Genomic DNA, 17,292 nt, shown 5'->3' on the forward strand with positions numbered 1-17,292 from the left:
TACCAAAATACGTGAGGACAAAATGAGTTGCTGGTGTCTGAGGCTGGCTTTAAAATAAGGCAGCGAAGTAAGGAAGGGGGACATGGCATGTTTGACTAAAAAAAGATCCGCCATATGCTGGCAATTGTTGGAAGCGAGCGAAGGGTGCATGGGATCTCCTTATACTATTCTTTCCATATTTTGAAAGTCATTGTTGGGGGGGGGGGAAGATGGGAATAGGGCAGAAAAAGATTGGCAGAGCTGGTATATACCATAAAAAGACATAAATAAAATAAAATTCAAGAGGCTAGATGAAGTCCTGGCTCTGAAGGGAAACATACAACACACAGCCTTGTCTCCTCTCCCCTCCCCTCCTCTCTTTTTTTTTTTTTTTTTTTTTTTTGTTGTTGTTGTTGTTGCACGCAGGGCCACAAGAAGGCAGGGTCACAACCCCTGAGCTACCTTACCACCCCTAGAAAAGATATCCTTGAAACAAATGGGACAGTACAAAAACGGATTAAACTGGACCAGAGAGATGGCTCAGTGTGTAAAAGCCCTTTGTTGCTAAGCCTGATGACCTGACTTTGACCCCTGGGTCCCCACAGCGTGGAAGCAGAGAACTGACTCCCAGAACTTGCCCTCTGACCTTCACACATGTGCCATGCCATACATGTGTGTGCCTGTGTGGACACACACGTACGTACTGTATAACTATATGTAAGTTTTGAAGAAAAACAAAAGAAAATAGATTAAATTGTGTTAGGCGCATGATGTCAAAATGTAGGTGTGTTTATGTAGTGGCACTGTATTCATGCAAAAGAATGTGTTGTTGTAAGGTCCTTAAAATCGTGTGTGTGTGACATGTGTGTGTACATGTTCACATTTCTGTGTGCTCTGACACATGGGTATGTGTGAGTGAGTGTGTGGGTGCCAGAGGTCACCACTAGGAGTCTTCCTCAATCTCTTTCCACCTTTTCGAGTTTTTCGAGACAGGGTCTCTCACTGAACTTAGAGATCACTAATTAGACTAGACCGGCTGGCTGGCCAGGGACCGTCCTGTCTCCTCTTCCCAGCTCTGGGGTTTCAGATGGCACATGTGTGCTACAAACAAGGCTTCTACGTGGTGACTGAGGACTAAAACTCAGGTCATCATGGTCAAACGGCAAACACTTTACCCACTGAGACATCCCCAGTCCCCTAACTTAAAAACCAGGAAATGACTCTCTCTCTGTACAACCACCGTCTCCTGCTTTTTTGAGACAGGGCCCCAGTCTATACTCCAAGGCAGCCTTGAATTCACACTCTTCCTTGTCTCAGTCTCCCTTTTGGAGGAGTGGAGGGGACAAAGTATGTAGCCCTCACTGCCTTAGAACTCTCCCTGTAAACCAGGCTGGCCTTGAACTCACAGAGATCTACCTGCCTCTGCCTCCCAAGTGTTAGGACTAAAGGTGTGCACCACCAAACCGGCTCTGCCTCAAGCCCCTGAGTGCCAAGATGACAGATGTGTAGTACCATGCCTGGCTCTATAACTTATTTTTCAAATGGAAAAGGAAAAAAAAAAAATGTAATTGGTAACTATAGCTACTCAGGAGACAGAGGCAGGAGGATGCCAGGTGTAAGGTCTGCCTGAGCTACAGAGAGAGTTCGCACAAGGCCCACACCATGTCAATACTTATAAAATGATGACTGGGATGTAGCTCAGTGGTTGTGCATTTGTTTGGCACATGGGAGATCCTGGGTTCAGTCCCCGGCGTTTCAGAGAGCAGAAGGTGCATGGTGTGTGGGGGGGAAAAAAGAGGAAGCTGTGGAGGACACTTGCTGCTCTTCCAGAGGACTCAGATTCAGTACCCATGCCAGACATCTCACGGCCACCTGTCATTCCAGCTTCAGGGGATTTGACGCCCTCTTCTGGCCTCTGTTGGCATTGCACCAATAGGTGCATGCGCTCGCAAGGGGAGGAAGAATAAGGGAAAGGAGAGAGTGCAGAAATATCTAAAAGCTGGATGGCTCAGATAGTCGGATAAAATCATTCCTTATCTCTCATTTCCCCCTGAGCTGCCTCGTTTATGAATTAATTAGTTAGTTAATACTGTGAGCAGGAGCTAGAGGCACACCATGGAGTGTGAGGGTCAGGGAAGAACATGCAGGCAGGAGTTGGTTCTTTCCTTCAGCCTTTTGGATCCCAAGGATAGAGCCCAGGTTGTTAGGCTGGCAGCAAGCATCTTCACATCATCTTACTGGCCCCCAAATTGGTTTCACTGTAGTATTCATCACTACCTAAACTGCATTCTCTGTTACTTTTTTGTTGTAAGTAGAAAGCTACATAAATTCTGTGGGGCTGGGAATGGGTCCATCATCTTTTCTATTGCATTCCTAGGCTCTAACACGGTATTCGGTGCATGAAAGACAGCTGTACACTGGCTGGCTTTGTGTTTCAACTTGACACAAGCTAGAGTCATCAGAGAGGAATGAGCATCAGTTGAGGAAACGCCTCCACAAGGTCCAGCTGTAAGGCATTTTCTCAATTGGTGATCAGTGGGGGAGGAGCCAGCCCTTTGAGGGTAGTGCCATCCCTGGGCTGGTGGTCCTGGATTCTGTAAGAAAGCAGGCAGAGCAAGCTGTGGGAAGCAAGTTGGTGAGCAGCACCCCTCCATGGCCTGTACATCAGCTCTTGCCCTTGGGATCCTGCCCTGTTTGAGTTTCTGTCCTGACTTCCTTCAGTGCTGAACAGCAATGTGGAAGTGTAAGCCAAATAAACCCTTTCCTCCCCAACTTGCTCCTTGGTCATGGTGTTTTGTCACAGCAATAAAAACACTAAGACAAGAAATATGGGACTTCTGGAAAATTTCATTAACTGCTACCTTTAGTGATAGAGCTCCAGAATGATAGGCAAGTGCCCTACCACTGAGCCACACCCTCAGCCCCTCACTGAGAGATTCTAGGCAGGGGCTCTACCATTGAGCCATGCACCCAGCCCCTCACTTGGGGATTCTAGGCAGGTGCTGCACCATTTAGCTAAGCCTCCAGCTTCTCAGTGGTTAATTCTAGGTAGGTGATCTATCACTAATCCTTCAGTGGGGCATTCTAGACAAGATGCACTCTATAGCTGAGCTATATCCCTAACCTGTTAAATTTTGTGTGTGTGTGTGTTGTACAGGGGCTGAAGAGATGGCTCAGAGGTTAAGAGCACTGGCTGCTCTTCCAAAGGACCCATCTTCAATTCCTAGTCCCCACATGGCAGCTCACACCTGTCTATAACTCCAGTTCCAGGGGAACCAGCTCCCTCATGCAGTTCCATATGTAGACAAAACACCAATGGACATAAAAATTAAAAAAAATAAATAAATTACTTTTTAAAACAGGTACTTTATTGTGTATGTGTCTGTGTGAATGTATGCGCACATGAGCATGTGGTTGCCAGGCAGAAGAAGCCATCAGACCCCCTGGAGTTGGAGCTATCGGACAGGAATCAAACTCTCGTCCTCTGGGAGAGCAACATGTTCTCTTAACCACTGTGCTGTCTCTCCGCCCTTCTCCACCCCCTCAGTCCTCTTTTACTTCTTGGTTTGTTTTGAGGCACAGTCTTGCTAAATTGATAAAGCCTCCTTTAAGCTTATTCTGTAGCCCAGGCAGTCCTTGAACTTGCCTGAGTCTCCCCACGGGCTGAGAAGAGAGTCCTGCAACGGCCAGACCTTTCCTTCCTAGTCATTTGGCAGAGTCTCTGAAAATCCATCCCCACCTCTATATTTCTAAAGCTGCAATGCATATCTATCTATCTATCTATCTATCTATCTATCTATCTATCTATCTATCTCTATCTCTCTCTCTCTCATTTTCTCTTCCTGGTCCTTCAAGTCCAACTGTCCACAAACCTCAGCTCACAGTAGACATCACATCCCAAGCTGAGCACAATCACCTCTACTTTAGATCAGGACTTCAGGACCATGGACAACTACAGCGGCAGGACCATGGACAACTACAGTGGCAGCAACATCCAGTCCGGTGTTTCCATGCCCACCCACCCATCTATCTTTCTTTGACCATCGCCCTCCGTGCATCCACTGAGATGGGCCTCCTCTGCCATCCATCCCTGTTGCACCAGGTCAATGCATGTTCGCTTTCCTGGGAATACCAGATCTGTCATTCCTACACTTGTCCACTCTCCCTCCCTCCCTCCCTACCAGAAACTCATCTGGCTCTTCAGACACAAGTGAAAATGCATTTGAAAAGTTCCTTGGTGGGCTAGGGAAATGGCTCTATAGTTAAACTGCTTGTCATGCAAACGTCAGGGCTGGAGTTTAGAAGCCCAGAACCCATGAAAATGACTAGTGGATGTGGTGGTCTGCCTATAATTCCAGCCTCAGTTGTGGAAGCAGAAGGAAGATACCTGAACAAACTGTCCAGTGACATTAGCCAAATCAGTGAGCTCTGAGTTTGATTCAGTGAAAATGGTAGAAATGTCATCAAGAATTATTCCCAACCTCAGCCTAGGGCTGAACACACATGAACGTTTACCTCATGCACAACACACACACACACACACACACACACACACACACACACACACACACACACAAAGATGGAGGAAAGGAGAGGTTAGAAGAAAAGATACATGTTCTTTAGAGTTTGTAATCTAAAAGAAGCAGGTAGAAAAATAATAAAATAAACCAAGCAGTTTATTATTATTATAAAGCCATGCCTTTAATCCCAGCTCCCAGCACTTGGGGGGCAGAGGCAGGTGGATCTCTGTGAGTTCAAGGCCAAGCTGGTCTACAAAGCTAGGCTATCCAGAGCTACATGGGAAAACCTGTCTAATAATAATAATAATAATAATAATAATAATAATAATAATAATAATGAGACTAATTATAAGGGATATGAAAAACATGTATGTGAGTGGGGTGTGGCTCAATTAGGAGACTGCCCGACTAGCATGGAAAAAATCCCTGGATTTGATTTCTAGCACCATATACAACAGACACAGTGGTCCTTGCCTGTAATTCCAGCACTAATGATGTTCAGACACGAGGGTCAGTATCATCTTTAGTTACATAGTGACTTCTGGGCCAGCCTTCTCTTAAGAAAAACAGAGAGGTTGGAGATATGACTCAGTTGGTGAGAGGACCTGCCCTGAAAACATGAAGACCTGAGTTTGAATCCCCTGGATGTACATAAAAAGAACCCTGTAACCCCAGCAGCAGGGTGTGGGATAGACATGTCCATCCTAAGAGCCCACTGGCCAAACAGTGACACCCAAAATACAAATCTCTAGGTCAGTCAGAGACCCTGTCTCAAAATAATAGCTCAGTACTGGGAGTGGTGGTTCACAACTTAAATCCCATCATCACTCAGGAGACAGAGGTAGGCTGATCTCTGTGTTTTTAGCCAGCCTGGTCTACAGAGTAAGTTCCAAGACAGCCAAGGTTACATAGAGAAACCCTGTCCAAAAAGAACCCTTGTCATAAAACATTTTTTTAAAAGATAAAAACCTAAGAAGCAAAAATATAAGCCACTCCACAACCTGCTCTGGCCTCTGCATGTGTGTACCCACACTCACACGAGTGTAACACACACACACACACACACACACACACACACACGGAGGAAGATATGAAGTGGCAGTAGGACATTAGAAACTGTTGCCAGTGTAGAGTGTAGGTGACTCCCTTTGCTTATTTGTTGCTCAGCTGCCCGGCCTCTTCCCTGTTTGTTTGCTTTTATTCAGGTAGTGCGTTGTGTGTGCATACAGGGGTCAGAGGACTGCGCGTGAATACATGGCTCTTTTCTTCTACCCTGTGGGTCCAGAGAGTGGAATTCAGGCTATAAGTCTTGTGGCAAGCGCTTTTACCCACTGAGCCGGCTCACAGACCTCAATTTGGTCTTTTGTTTTGGTTTGGGGGGACTTTTCGTTTTGGTGGGGGGAGATTGGGGGCATGGGAGGGTGACAGGGTTTCGCCGAGTATCCCAGTCTTGCCTTAACCTCTTTGTGTAACCCAGGCAGAAGAGGCCCTGGGGGTCAGGGAGAGACCCCTGCAGGGAGGAATAATGGAGGTCCTGCAGTGAGGCTGAGATCTGCCATCTCGAGCGACTGAACTGAATAAGGCTGGGTCAGCCCAAAGCCAGAGGCAATGTGGAGAGTATTAGTGTGGAGAGATGAGATCATGGACCCGAACACCAGCAAGACCTTGTAGGCTGGAGTGAGCAACCCCGAGTGTCTTCTGACACACTGGAAACGCACTGGAAGGATCTGGGAAGATGTGTGACAAGCTGTGAATGACATGGAGATGAGACTGTGTCTGGGCATGGGACCTGCTACATTGGGTAGCTGATGAATTAATGTTGAAGCAGACAGGGTGGGGTGGGGGGGCATGCTGCTTGGTTGGTAGAGTGTTTACCCGGTGTGCATGACCTCAGAATCAGTCCTCAGCAGTGCATACAGCAGCTGTGATGCCATAGGCTGTACTCCCAGTGCCGGGGGAGGCAGGATGGGAAGGAACTCCTTGTCAGGTTCTAGGGGACGTGTTTGCTTGTTTGCTTTAAATGTACAGACTGAGGTTGAGAACTAGAGTGAGCATGAGGTGTATGTGTGTCTGTTGTGACCTACAAGAAGAAAATCTATACAAGCTGGGCCATGGCTGCACACGCCTCTAATCCCAGCACTGAGGAGGCACGGGCAGGCAGATCTCTGAGTTCAGCCTGGTCTACAGAGTGAGTTCCACAACAGCCAGGGATACACAGAGAAACCCTGTCTCAGAAAGAAAGAAAATCTATGCCACCCTGGCTTCCTCCCAGATCCCCTCTCCAGACAGCCAGTCCGTCACGGGGTCTACTGATTCTCCTGTCAATATCCCTCTCTCACAGCCGTGGGACACCTCCAGCCCAGCACAGACCTCACTTGATGTGTCCAGTGATGCCTGGACCACTGCACACACTGACCATTTTCAGCCTTGCGATGGATAAAATTGAATGTCACGTTTGACGGAACCTACAATCACCTGGGCAGCAAACTACTTCCGGCCATATGTGTAAGGGAATTTCTAGATGGGCTAACTACTGGCCCTAAACAGGGGTGGTTTATACCATCTCAGAGCAGCATTCATGGCTCCTTGCTTCTGATTGCTAAAGCAGTGTGACTAGTGGCTTCATGCTCCTCCCACCAGGGTGGGCTGCACCAGGAACTGTGAACCAGAGTAACCCTTTCCATCCCAAAGCCACTTTTGTTAGGGCGTTTGTCTCAGCAATAAGAAAGACAAACGAGATTAATGTGTCTAGCCCTCCATCCCTCTTCCCCAAACAGACCCGCGAGGGATGTTTGACAACCAGATATGTCACCTCATTTCTCCTGCTCCAACCTCCAACACCACTTGCTACAGTTTTGCATGCCAGTGTGTCAGTGACAAACTCAGAAGTGACCCCTGTCTCTGAGCCTTCATGTCATCACTGGGGACAAGGGGTTAGACCAGATGGTTCTAGTCTAAGTCTACAAATGGAGTTGTGTTTGGTTTAGCTTTGAGATGAAGTCTCACAGCCTAGGCTGGTCTTGAACTCACTATGTAGCCTAGGATGACTTTGAACACCTGATCCTCCTGCCTCCACCACCTCCTGAGTACTGGGATAACATGTGTGTACCACCACACCCAGTGAGTATGGTAGGCGTGAGACAAGGTCTCTCATTATGTAGCCCTGGCTGGCTGGAGCTCTATGTGTAGATGAGTCTGGCCTTACACTCACAGAGATCTGTCTGTCTTTGCCTCCTGAATGCTGAGATTAAAGTTGTATACCACCATGCTGTTTTTTCAAGACCTGGTTTCTCTGTAATGTTTTGTAGCCTGTCCTCGAACTCACTCTGTAGACCAGGCTGGCCTCGAACTCACAGAGATCAGACTGCCTCAACCACCCAAGTGCTGGGATTAAAGGAGTACGCCACCAACACCTGGCTGGTCTCAAACTCTTAATCTCCCTGCCTCGGCCTCCTGAGTGCTGAGCTTACGGGCATGTGCCCTGCAGAGTTTTAGACCTGTAGAGTGGGGTGGTACAGAGCTGTGGTAAAAGTGCCTGGTTTGGGACTGGAGAGATGGCTCAGTGGTTAAGAGTGATGTCTTCTTCCCGAGGTCCTGAGTTCAATTCCCAGCAACCACATGATGGTTCACAACCATCCGTAATGAGATCTGGTGCTGCCTTCTGGCCTGCAGGCATATGTGCAGATGCAACACTGTAACCATAATAAATAAATAAATCTTAAAAAAAAAAAAAATGCCTGATCTGGAATCCTGGAATCTCCTAGCACTTCTGCTTTCACAAGGAAAAATGAAGATATTGGGACTGTCGAGATGGCTCCATGAGTGCCAGCTGGGTTTTGATCCAGAAAGCCACATAAAGGTGGAAATATAGAACTGACTTCACAAGGTTTTCCTCTGACCTCCACATGTGTGCCTCTGCACTCACGATCACAACACACACACACACACACACACACACACACACACACACACACACACACACATGGGAGACCTGTAATAATGATGATAATGGCAATAATAAAAATTTCAAATGGAGTTAGTAACAATCAAGGAAATGAAATTATAAAATTCACATAAAGCAGAACTGCCCAGACCCCAATGTCCGAGGTGCCACTACCAATACATGCACATTTGTTTAATCATCCATCTATTTCTGCTTTGTTCTGTTTCTGTTTTTTTTTTTTTTTGAGACAGGGATTCATGTAGTCCCAGCTGGCCTCGAACTCATTTTGTAGATGTAGATGGCCTTAAACTTGTGATCCTCCCACCTCCCAAGGGCTGGAATTAAAAGTATGCACCATCACACTTTGTTCATGTCAGGCTGAGCACTAAACCCAGGGTTTTGTTTATGCTAGACAAGCTTTCTACAGCCTTTACTTATTCGTTTGTTTTACTATGTACGCTTAAACGCTTATTGTTACAGTCCAAAACATTATGCCCACAACTGAGGTCAGTGTTTGGACAACTGCAGTTTTTCTATCTATTGTTTGTTTGTTTGTTGGTTGGTTGGTTGGTTGTTTTTTGGGTCAGAGTTTCTTTGTGTAGCCCTGGCTGTCCTAGAACTCACTCTGTAGACCTGGTTGGCCTTGAACTCGCATGGATCTGCCTGCCTCCCGAGTGCTGGGATTAAAGGTGTGCACATTCACCATCTAGCTTCTGCCTGGTTTTGTATAGTTTGCAAGTTGAGGGTAGGCTTTACAGCTTTACATTTTTAACTTTCAGGTAGAAAAAAACAACACAAAGAGAAATATTCCATGATGTGTTATGATTCCAATATGCAATGTACCTCCCCATAGGCTCCTATGTGGAAAGTTTGTTCCCCGGCTGCTAGTATGACTTTGGAAGGTTCTGGAAACCTGAAGAAACAAGACAATAACTGAAAGAAGTAGATGGCATGTGGTATGTGCTTAGATATAGATTTTGTCCTGGTCTTGTCTCCACTTTCTACCAGCTTTGTTCAGCTCAACACTTGTTGTTTATGGTGTGTGTGTGTGTGTGTGTGTGTGTGTGTGTGTGTGGTCAGATGTGCACACAAGGGATGGAGAAATAGCTCCGCTATGAGTGTGTACTGCACTTGCAGAGGATCCAGATTCAGTCCCAGCACCCATACCAGGAAGCTCACAAGCCCCTGCAACTCCAGCTCCAGGGAATCTGGCATGACGCACATACTTAAAAACAAAATTAAATGTTTTTAAAAGGACAGAGAGAGAACAGGGTGGGGTGGGAGATCTGGTGTGATTCCCCAATCACTCTCCACCTTATTCTTTGGGGCACAGTCTCTCTCTCTCACTGAACCTGACATTCATTATTCAACTAAGTCAATAAGCTTGAGGGACCACGTGTCTCCGCCTCCCCAGTGATAGGGTTACAGGTGTGCACTGTGCATTCTTTGTTTTTGTTTTTAAGATGGTGCTATGGATCCAAATTCAGATCCTCATCCTAGGCACTTTGCCAACTGAGCCATGTCCCCAGCCTAAACCACATACTTTTATTTCCATGGCATTCCATCTCGCCACAAGTCTGCAGCAATGGATCCAGACAGCCCACAACATGAAATCTGTGAAATCACGAGCCAAAGTAATATTTCTTTCCTGGGAACTGTTCTCAGAGTGAGCTCATCCAGGCTGTAAAGAATCAGAAGCCATGTCTCTCTAGGTTTTGGCTCAGCTACTGCAACCCACTGGCTTGAAAACACATAAGCAAATACCCTGGCATAGGGTAAATAGGCCAAAACCTATTAAATGGATTCAAGAAAGAAATTCAGTTCAGACATGACTGTATACACCTATAATCCCAGCACGAGGGAGGCTGAGGTAAGTGGGTCACCATGAGTTTTAGACTGCTCAGACCTACATAGGAAAAGCTTACCTGAGTCCTTCCCTATGTATGTTCTCGTTATTTCACCTGGGAAGAGAGTCTTTATTTTTAGATAGTTTTTATAAAATTAGATATGTTTGTATGCATCTGTATGTGAGTGTAAAAGCAGGTACCTGTATAGGCCAGAAGAGGGCGTTAGATCCCACAGGGCTGGAGTTAGAGGGGGTTGTGAACCACCCAATGTGGGCATTGAGAACTAAACTCAGATCTTCGGGAAGAAGAGTTAAGAGCTCTTAACCCTCAGAGGAGGGGAGTATTAACAGTTACCTAGATCCAGCTGCCCTAATCGTGGCCTAAGTGAACATCTGTGGGTTGGGAAGAACTGTCTTGAATATCCCTAGAAGCAAGGAGACCCATTCTGAATGTAAGTGGTACCATCTCTTAGGATGGGACCTGAGCTATCTGACAGTAGAAGACACAGCTAAGAAAGCAAGCAAGCAGCATGGATGCATTCATTTTTGTCTGCTCTAGGCCGTGGATGTGATATGACTGGCTGCTTGGGCTCCTGCCTTACCTTTCCTGAAAGGATGGACTGTAGGCTGGAATTATAAGCAAATAAGCCACTTCCTCCTCTAACTTACTTTTGTTTCGGGTATTTTATCACAGTAAGAGAAATCAAGCTAGAACACCACACACACACACACACACACACACACACACACACACACACACACACACGTCCGACTTCCAGCCCCAAAGGCATCATTAATCTGCAGTTTGACCTTGGACAAACAGTTACTGGTTCAGTGTTTGAAGGGTAGATTTTAAAATCAGAATGCTCTTGGTTCAAAGCCCAGCTCTGCCATTGACTGGCTGAATCGACCGGTTCCATCCCTGTGATCTGCAAAACAGTGGGACTTTATATACGACATACTGGGCGGACTGAATACAAGTCCCCATGGGATCTACTCTTGTCCCACTTTCTCTTTCTAGGCTACTATTTTTCCATCTCAGAAATGATGAGCCCTCTCCACTCTGACACTCTGGGATCGTGATATCCAACATGTCTTATTTTAGCTCGGTGTCTGGCTCGAATGCTGTGATTTTAGTCTGCATGGAGGCTGCACCCTGTTCTCCCTGGAAAGGTCTCCTCAGGTTAGGGTGAAGGCTTGGGGAAGGTTTAGCCTCAAGAGAGCTGTGGGATGGGCAAGGTCATCCTTCTGTAACACAGTAAACTAAAAAGATGGTACCCACATGTAGGCTATGGGGAGCAGAGTGAGGGGAAACCTACCAAAGGTTGTATAAATAGCACACACACACACACACACACACACACACACACACACCAGTCTATTGAAAGGACCTGGTTTCAGTTAAATTAAGAAACACTGAATTAATTTTGATTGCATTAGAGAAATAAGTCAGAATGAATTGAAGTTAGTTGGACTGCGCTGATGGGATGAAGTATACTGGAGCTCCAGTAAGCTGATCTGGATTGAACTGGATTGGACAGAGCTGGAAAGGTAAGACTCCCCAAAGAATAACGCTTGGGTCCCTGGACACTGGCATCATCTGGAAGCGGTTTTCGCTGTTGACTTGTGCATGTGGATCTTAGAACCCTCACATCATCAGGTGACTGCTAACAACTCCCCTCAGAGTTCTTGGAAGATGGAGTGTGAGATCACACATGCTAAAGAAAAAGAGCCTTGCACCTCAGAAGACAGAGGGAGTTGCAGATGAAGTCTGCAGTCTAGCTAATGGCATGCACTGCGAAGTGTTGGTGATGAAGGGCACCAGAAATACACCTTGAAATGCTTTAAAAAAAAAAAAAAAACCCTGAGATATGTGGTAGATAGTTAGACAAAGGGTGTGGATATAGCTTAGATGGTACAGTGCCTGCCTAGGTGCATGTGAACCTGGACTTCCTCCCAGTACCACATAAACTGGGTGTGGTGGCATGTGCCTGTACTTCCAGTGCTGGAAGAAGGTGGAGGCAGGAGGCTCAGAAGTTCAAGGTCATCCTCAGCCACATAGTGAACTTGAAGGCAGCCTGAGCTACAAGATTCTATTTCCAAGAATAGGAAAGGGCCAGGTGGTAGTAGCGCATGCCTTTAGTCCCAGCACTGTAGGTAGCTCTGTCGGGAGGCAGAGGCAGGCGGATCTCTGTGAGTTCAAAACCAGCCTGGTCTACAAGAGCTAGTTCCAGGACAGCCTCTAAAGCCACAGAAAAACCCTGACTTGGGGGGGTGGGGGGGGAAGGGAAACTAAGAAACAAAGAGAAGGGAAGAGCAGGGTAAAGGAGGAGAGGCCAGGGGAGACAATGGAAGGGGCTAGGGGCTAGGGTGAGAAGGAAGGAAAACAGAGACAAAGGTACAGATAAAGGAAAATGTAAACCCAGTAATAGATCATGAGCTGACTGGAATTGGCGGGCCCGTGTTGCTCTCTATGAACTCTCATCTGTTTGTGTGTGTCGGGGGTGGAGGGAAAATTGAAATAATAAAATTCTGCACCCAAAATAGAGAGCTCTGTAAACTGTTAATTGCTAAAATAGCAGTGCTGGTTAAAAATACAACTTCTGGAGGCGAATGATGTGAGTTTGATTCTCCGCTCTGCCCCTCGCTCCTTTGGCCCCAGGCAAATGACTCCACCCCCCCCCCCACTGAAGGAACGGTATCTGTATAATGGGTCTATTAATAGCCCTCACCTTGTGGGCTTCTATAAGGACAGAGCCTGGCACCTAATTAAGCATGTACCTATGGGTTAGCCCACTAAACAACACGGTGCACGGTCACTGTGCTATCTCTACTTCACACAGAGGTCCTACACGCCTCCTAGGCACACATCAAATAAACCACTCAGAGGAAGAAGGTCCCTCTCCGGCTCCCCAAAATCAAAACCATCTCTCACCCTCCTCACCTCTCCCCCAGCCCACAGTCCCTTGGACTCACCTGACAAAATGAAGAAGATGCCAGAAACGAAGGCCAGAATGGTCCTCTGAGGTCGGATGTGGCCGATGTTGCTGATGACGAAGGCGGTGAACACAAGGAAGAGACTGACCATAGGGAAGGGAGTAGCTGTGCGCACTGTCTCTGAGAAAGGTAGACAAGCAGAAGCAGGGGTGAGGGACAAGTCTCCGGTGAGACACCTCCCAGACCCCTTGCTCTTTGTCCCTTTAGTTTCTCCTGTTTCCCACCCACTCCACCCCTTCATTAGCTGTATCCCCTGTTGACTCCACTTTCAACCAAACATGCCCTTCGTTTGACCCCTCCCCTTTCCATCCCAGCCAAGACCCCGAGTTCTCACCTCCCCGTCCCACCCAAGACATTTTTCCTCTTTCAACCCTCTGCCTTTTGTGTGAACCCACCCCTTCCCTACCTAATCAATCCTGCCCTTTCTCCCAAAACCCTCTTGCTCCTGGGACCCTTCCCTGCTCCCCCTCACTCAGAATATTCTCCGTGTTCTCCGTCACCAAGTTGATTTCTGGTTCAAGGAAGTACTCGGAAGCCACACAGCGACCCTTCTCCCGACCTGGAGAGAGAGGGGAGAGATAAGAAAGCGCAGGTGGAGGAGAGGCTCCGGGGCTCAAGGGAGGTTGTCAGGGGCAGAACGAGACCCAGGATGGAGATGGGAAATTTCATTCAACATTTACAATCTATGCTGCTCTTGGGGCTGGAGAAAATAGGCTGAGCCAGCTGAGCCTAGGGATACAGGACTGCACTCATACCTACTGGGGAGTCTGAGGCAGGTTTGTACCTTTCAGGCCAGCTGGGCTGCATAATGAACTAGATCCAGCCTGGGCAATTTAATAAAACCCTGTCTTAAAACAGGACATAAAGCAAAAGCTAGGGATGTAGCTTGGTGGTAGAGCACTTGCCAAGCATGCAAGAGGCTTTGGGTTCTGTCCCAAGTACTGAAAAACGCCATAGAGTGTTGGAAGATCTTGTTTGCTCTGGAGACTGGAGGGTGGAGGGCAGGACTGGATTTTAATGTTCTAAATGATGAGGGGGCTGTGGATGAGAACTCCTGGATTCCCAAGGTCCTCGGAGCTGGGGTTTCTGAAAGGAAACAGTCTCAGTGTTCAGCTAGAAGACAAGCTTGGAGTCTTGGCTCCCCATAAAACACTGGAACTGTCCACGGAGTAAGTTCTGAACCTGAACTGGCTTCGTGTTTTTTTTTTTTTTTTTCTTTTTTTTTTATTTTTGAGAAAGACTCCTGTCTCTCAGGTTGGCTTTGAACTCCCTCAAATGACAGTGGATCACTTTGATCCTCTTGCCTCTGATCTCCCAGGTGCCGTGAGATTACAGACACGTACTCTTACACATAACTTATGAAGTTCCAGGGGTCGATCCCAGGACTTCCTGTGTGCTAAACAAGCATTCGACCGATTGTGCTACCTATACCTTTAGCCCTAGAATTCTGACTTTTTAAAAACTTGTCACTTAAAAAATATATATTACTGATTTCTAGGGGAGAGGGGTGTGAGTGTGCCAGCGGGCAAGTGTGGAAGTCAGAGGCGGGCACCTGCAAAGAAGCAGACTCTCCAGAGGCCAGCGTGCAGCGCCATCTTGACCTCGGTGGTCTGGTTCTGCGGCAAAACGGTCCCCTCCTCCATGTACAGCCAGTAGTCCGTGCTGACCGCGATGCCCACAAGGAGCAGGCCGCAGGCACCAAACACGCTGCTCAGCAGGGTCAGGGCGCGGCTGCTGCAGTGACTCATCCTGAGCGGCGGGGGGCGCCCTACGGGGCCTGCGGGACCAGAAGCTATAGTAGAGAGTACCCAGAATCCCCAACCCATGCAGCCATTTGGGACATTAGCCGTGGTCAGAGACAGAAACTCTGCAACCAAACTCCCAAATCTTATTTCTGAGCAGGTCCCCACCATCCCAGCCCTGAGCTCTGAATAGAGAAAGCAATTGTTGACTCCAAACAACCATATTGGACTTCCCTGACCCATCACTTGCAGCCACAATCTTTAACTCAGACCTGGAGAGGATTCTTGACTTGAGGCACACGTCTAGACCAGAGGTCAAAAGTATCAGGATTCTGATTAGAATCCAAATTCTCAATCCAAGACCGAGTCCCCCAGACTCAACTTCCTATATTGGCTTGCAAGGCCGATTTTAGAAACCAGTCCTTAGCAGTCCTTAACCTTTGAAGTAAGCCAGTGACTCAGAAACTGACCTAATCAACAGCCTCAAATTTTGAGCTGCTACCGCAATCCTGACTCTGCGCCCTGATTAACCTTCAGCTGTGAACACTGGACCCCACCACCACCACACACATCCAAAAGACCTTAAAGTGCATTTTAAGCAAAACTGGGGTGCTAGCTGGGTTTATACACTGAATTATGGACAACTTGATTAATTCAGAAATTCTATCCCACACTGCCCAGCTTTAAGTCTGTGCCCTGAACTGTACACTGAATTGTTTTCTTTAGAATCTGTCTCTGAAGAAGCACATTTGATAATCCCCAAAGTAGGCCACCACCCAAGGCCCCCCGACTCCCACACTTGACTTTGAGCACAGCCTTGCTCTTGGCTTGACACTCTTGGATGCCTAGGGTCACCCTAACACTCCATTGTAATATTTTAAAAGCCGTGTGTGTGTGTGTGTGTTCATGTATATGATAACCAGCTGGCATCTGTCATGCTCAGAGGACAACCTCAGGTGCCTGTCACTTGAACCCTGGACTCTTGTCTCTATCTCCTTCCTCATCATAGAAATGCCTTCATTACAGATACATGCTGCCATGATCGGCCTTGTGTGGGTTCTAGGACTCTGAGTTTGGGTCATCTTCCTAGCTTGGGGTCAAATCAGTCATACCATCTCAGATCAAACCTAATCCTACTCTTCTAGATCCAGGCATGCCCCTGAATCTGGGGTGCTGGATGTTAGGACCCAGAGATCTGAAGCTACCATCTGGATTAGAGACTCTAGCATATCAAGAGCTTGAGCTGCCTCCCTCCCACCCAGCATTCCCAACCAGACAACTCCAGTGAAACCAATGCCCCTCATCCTGCAAACAAGATACCAGCACTCTGAACTGACCATCCAATCAGGAATTCCAGTACACCCCACCCAGCTCCCAAATCTTGCCAGACCCTGGTTTCCCATGATGGAACTTTCCAGTCAGTAGTGTCTCAGTCCTGCACTCACCAAGCAAGAAATACCCAATCAATTATACCTGAGGCCTCCCAAATTCCAATTAGGAGTTCAGATGTGCTAACTGGGGCAGGAAGGGGGGAGGTCCTGAAGGTTTCCAAAATCTCTCTTATGTATTTATTGAGAGAGAGACAGAGACAGATAGAGAGACCTCTATTGCACCATGTGGAGGTCAGAGAACACTTTGAGAGTTGGTTCTTTCTTCTCAATATATGGGTCCGAGGGATCTAGCTGAGGTCATCCATTAAGCTCTGAAGCAAGCACCTTTACCAGCTAAGCCATCTCAACAGCCCTAAATTTTCTACCTACACTTACACACACACTCCCAACTCACTGCACAAGAAATCCTTCCTTGCTACAAAATGCCACGATGTGCATGCAGGATTCATCTTGGCATCCCCCAATTTACCTCAGCAAGAGTCTTTTATGACCAGAGAGAGACACTCATTCCCCATAAAAATAAGTAGATATTGTGTGTGCGTGTCTGCATGTTGGGTATGTTGAGGAGAATGCAAGTTCACTAGGAGGCCAAAGCTGATAGATACCCCTGCAAGAGAGGCCAGAGGTGACAGATACCCTGGAACTGGAATAACAAACTCCAGTCTTCTGGAAGAGCAGCAAGTGCTCTCAACCACTCAGCCGCCATCTCTCCAGCTCCCACCCATTATCTTTTTCATTATAAAGTTTGAGACACCTCCCCTAAACATTTCCCCAACCGGGCAAGTGGGAATCCACTTCATCCCAATAAAGACCCTAGCACCAAAGGCGACATCCCGGCACTCCGAGTCTCCAGAACTCACTCATTTCCAACCTC

General features: G+C 47.3%; 1 protein-coding gene across 2 annotated transcripts in view; it reads right to left on the reverse strand.

Annotated features, from left to right (window-relative positions):
• Nucleotides 1-17,292, reverse strand: part of Cacng7 (calcium voltage-gated channel auxiliary subunit gamma 7) — a 30,701-nt gene that overhangs the window by 11,127 nt on the left and 2,282 nt on the right. For both annotated transcript variants that reach the window (XM_051207437.1, XM_051207436.1), the window contains exons 2-4: nt 14,838-15,062; nt 13,758-13,844; nt 13,265-13,405 (exon numbers count right to left, since the gene is read on the reverse strand). In XM_051207437.1, coding sequence (XP_051063394.1) covers nt 13,265-13,405; nt 13,758-13,844; nt 14,838-15,033 — 424 coding nt within the window. In that variant the 5' untranslated portion in view covers nt 15,034-15,062. The remainder of the gene's footprint in view (nt 1-13,264; nt 13,406-13,757; nt 13,845-14,837; nt 15,063-17,292) is intronic.

Source organism: Phodopus roborovskii, unplaced genomic scaffold (assembly GCF_943737965.1).
Source record: "Phodopus roborovskii unplaced genomic scaffold, PHOROB, whole genome shotgun sequence".
Lineage (NCBI taxonomy): Eukaryota > Metazoa > Chordata > Mammalia > Rodentia > Cricetidae > Phodopus > Phodopus roborovskii.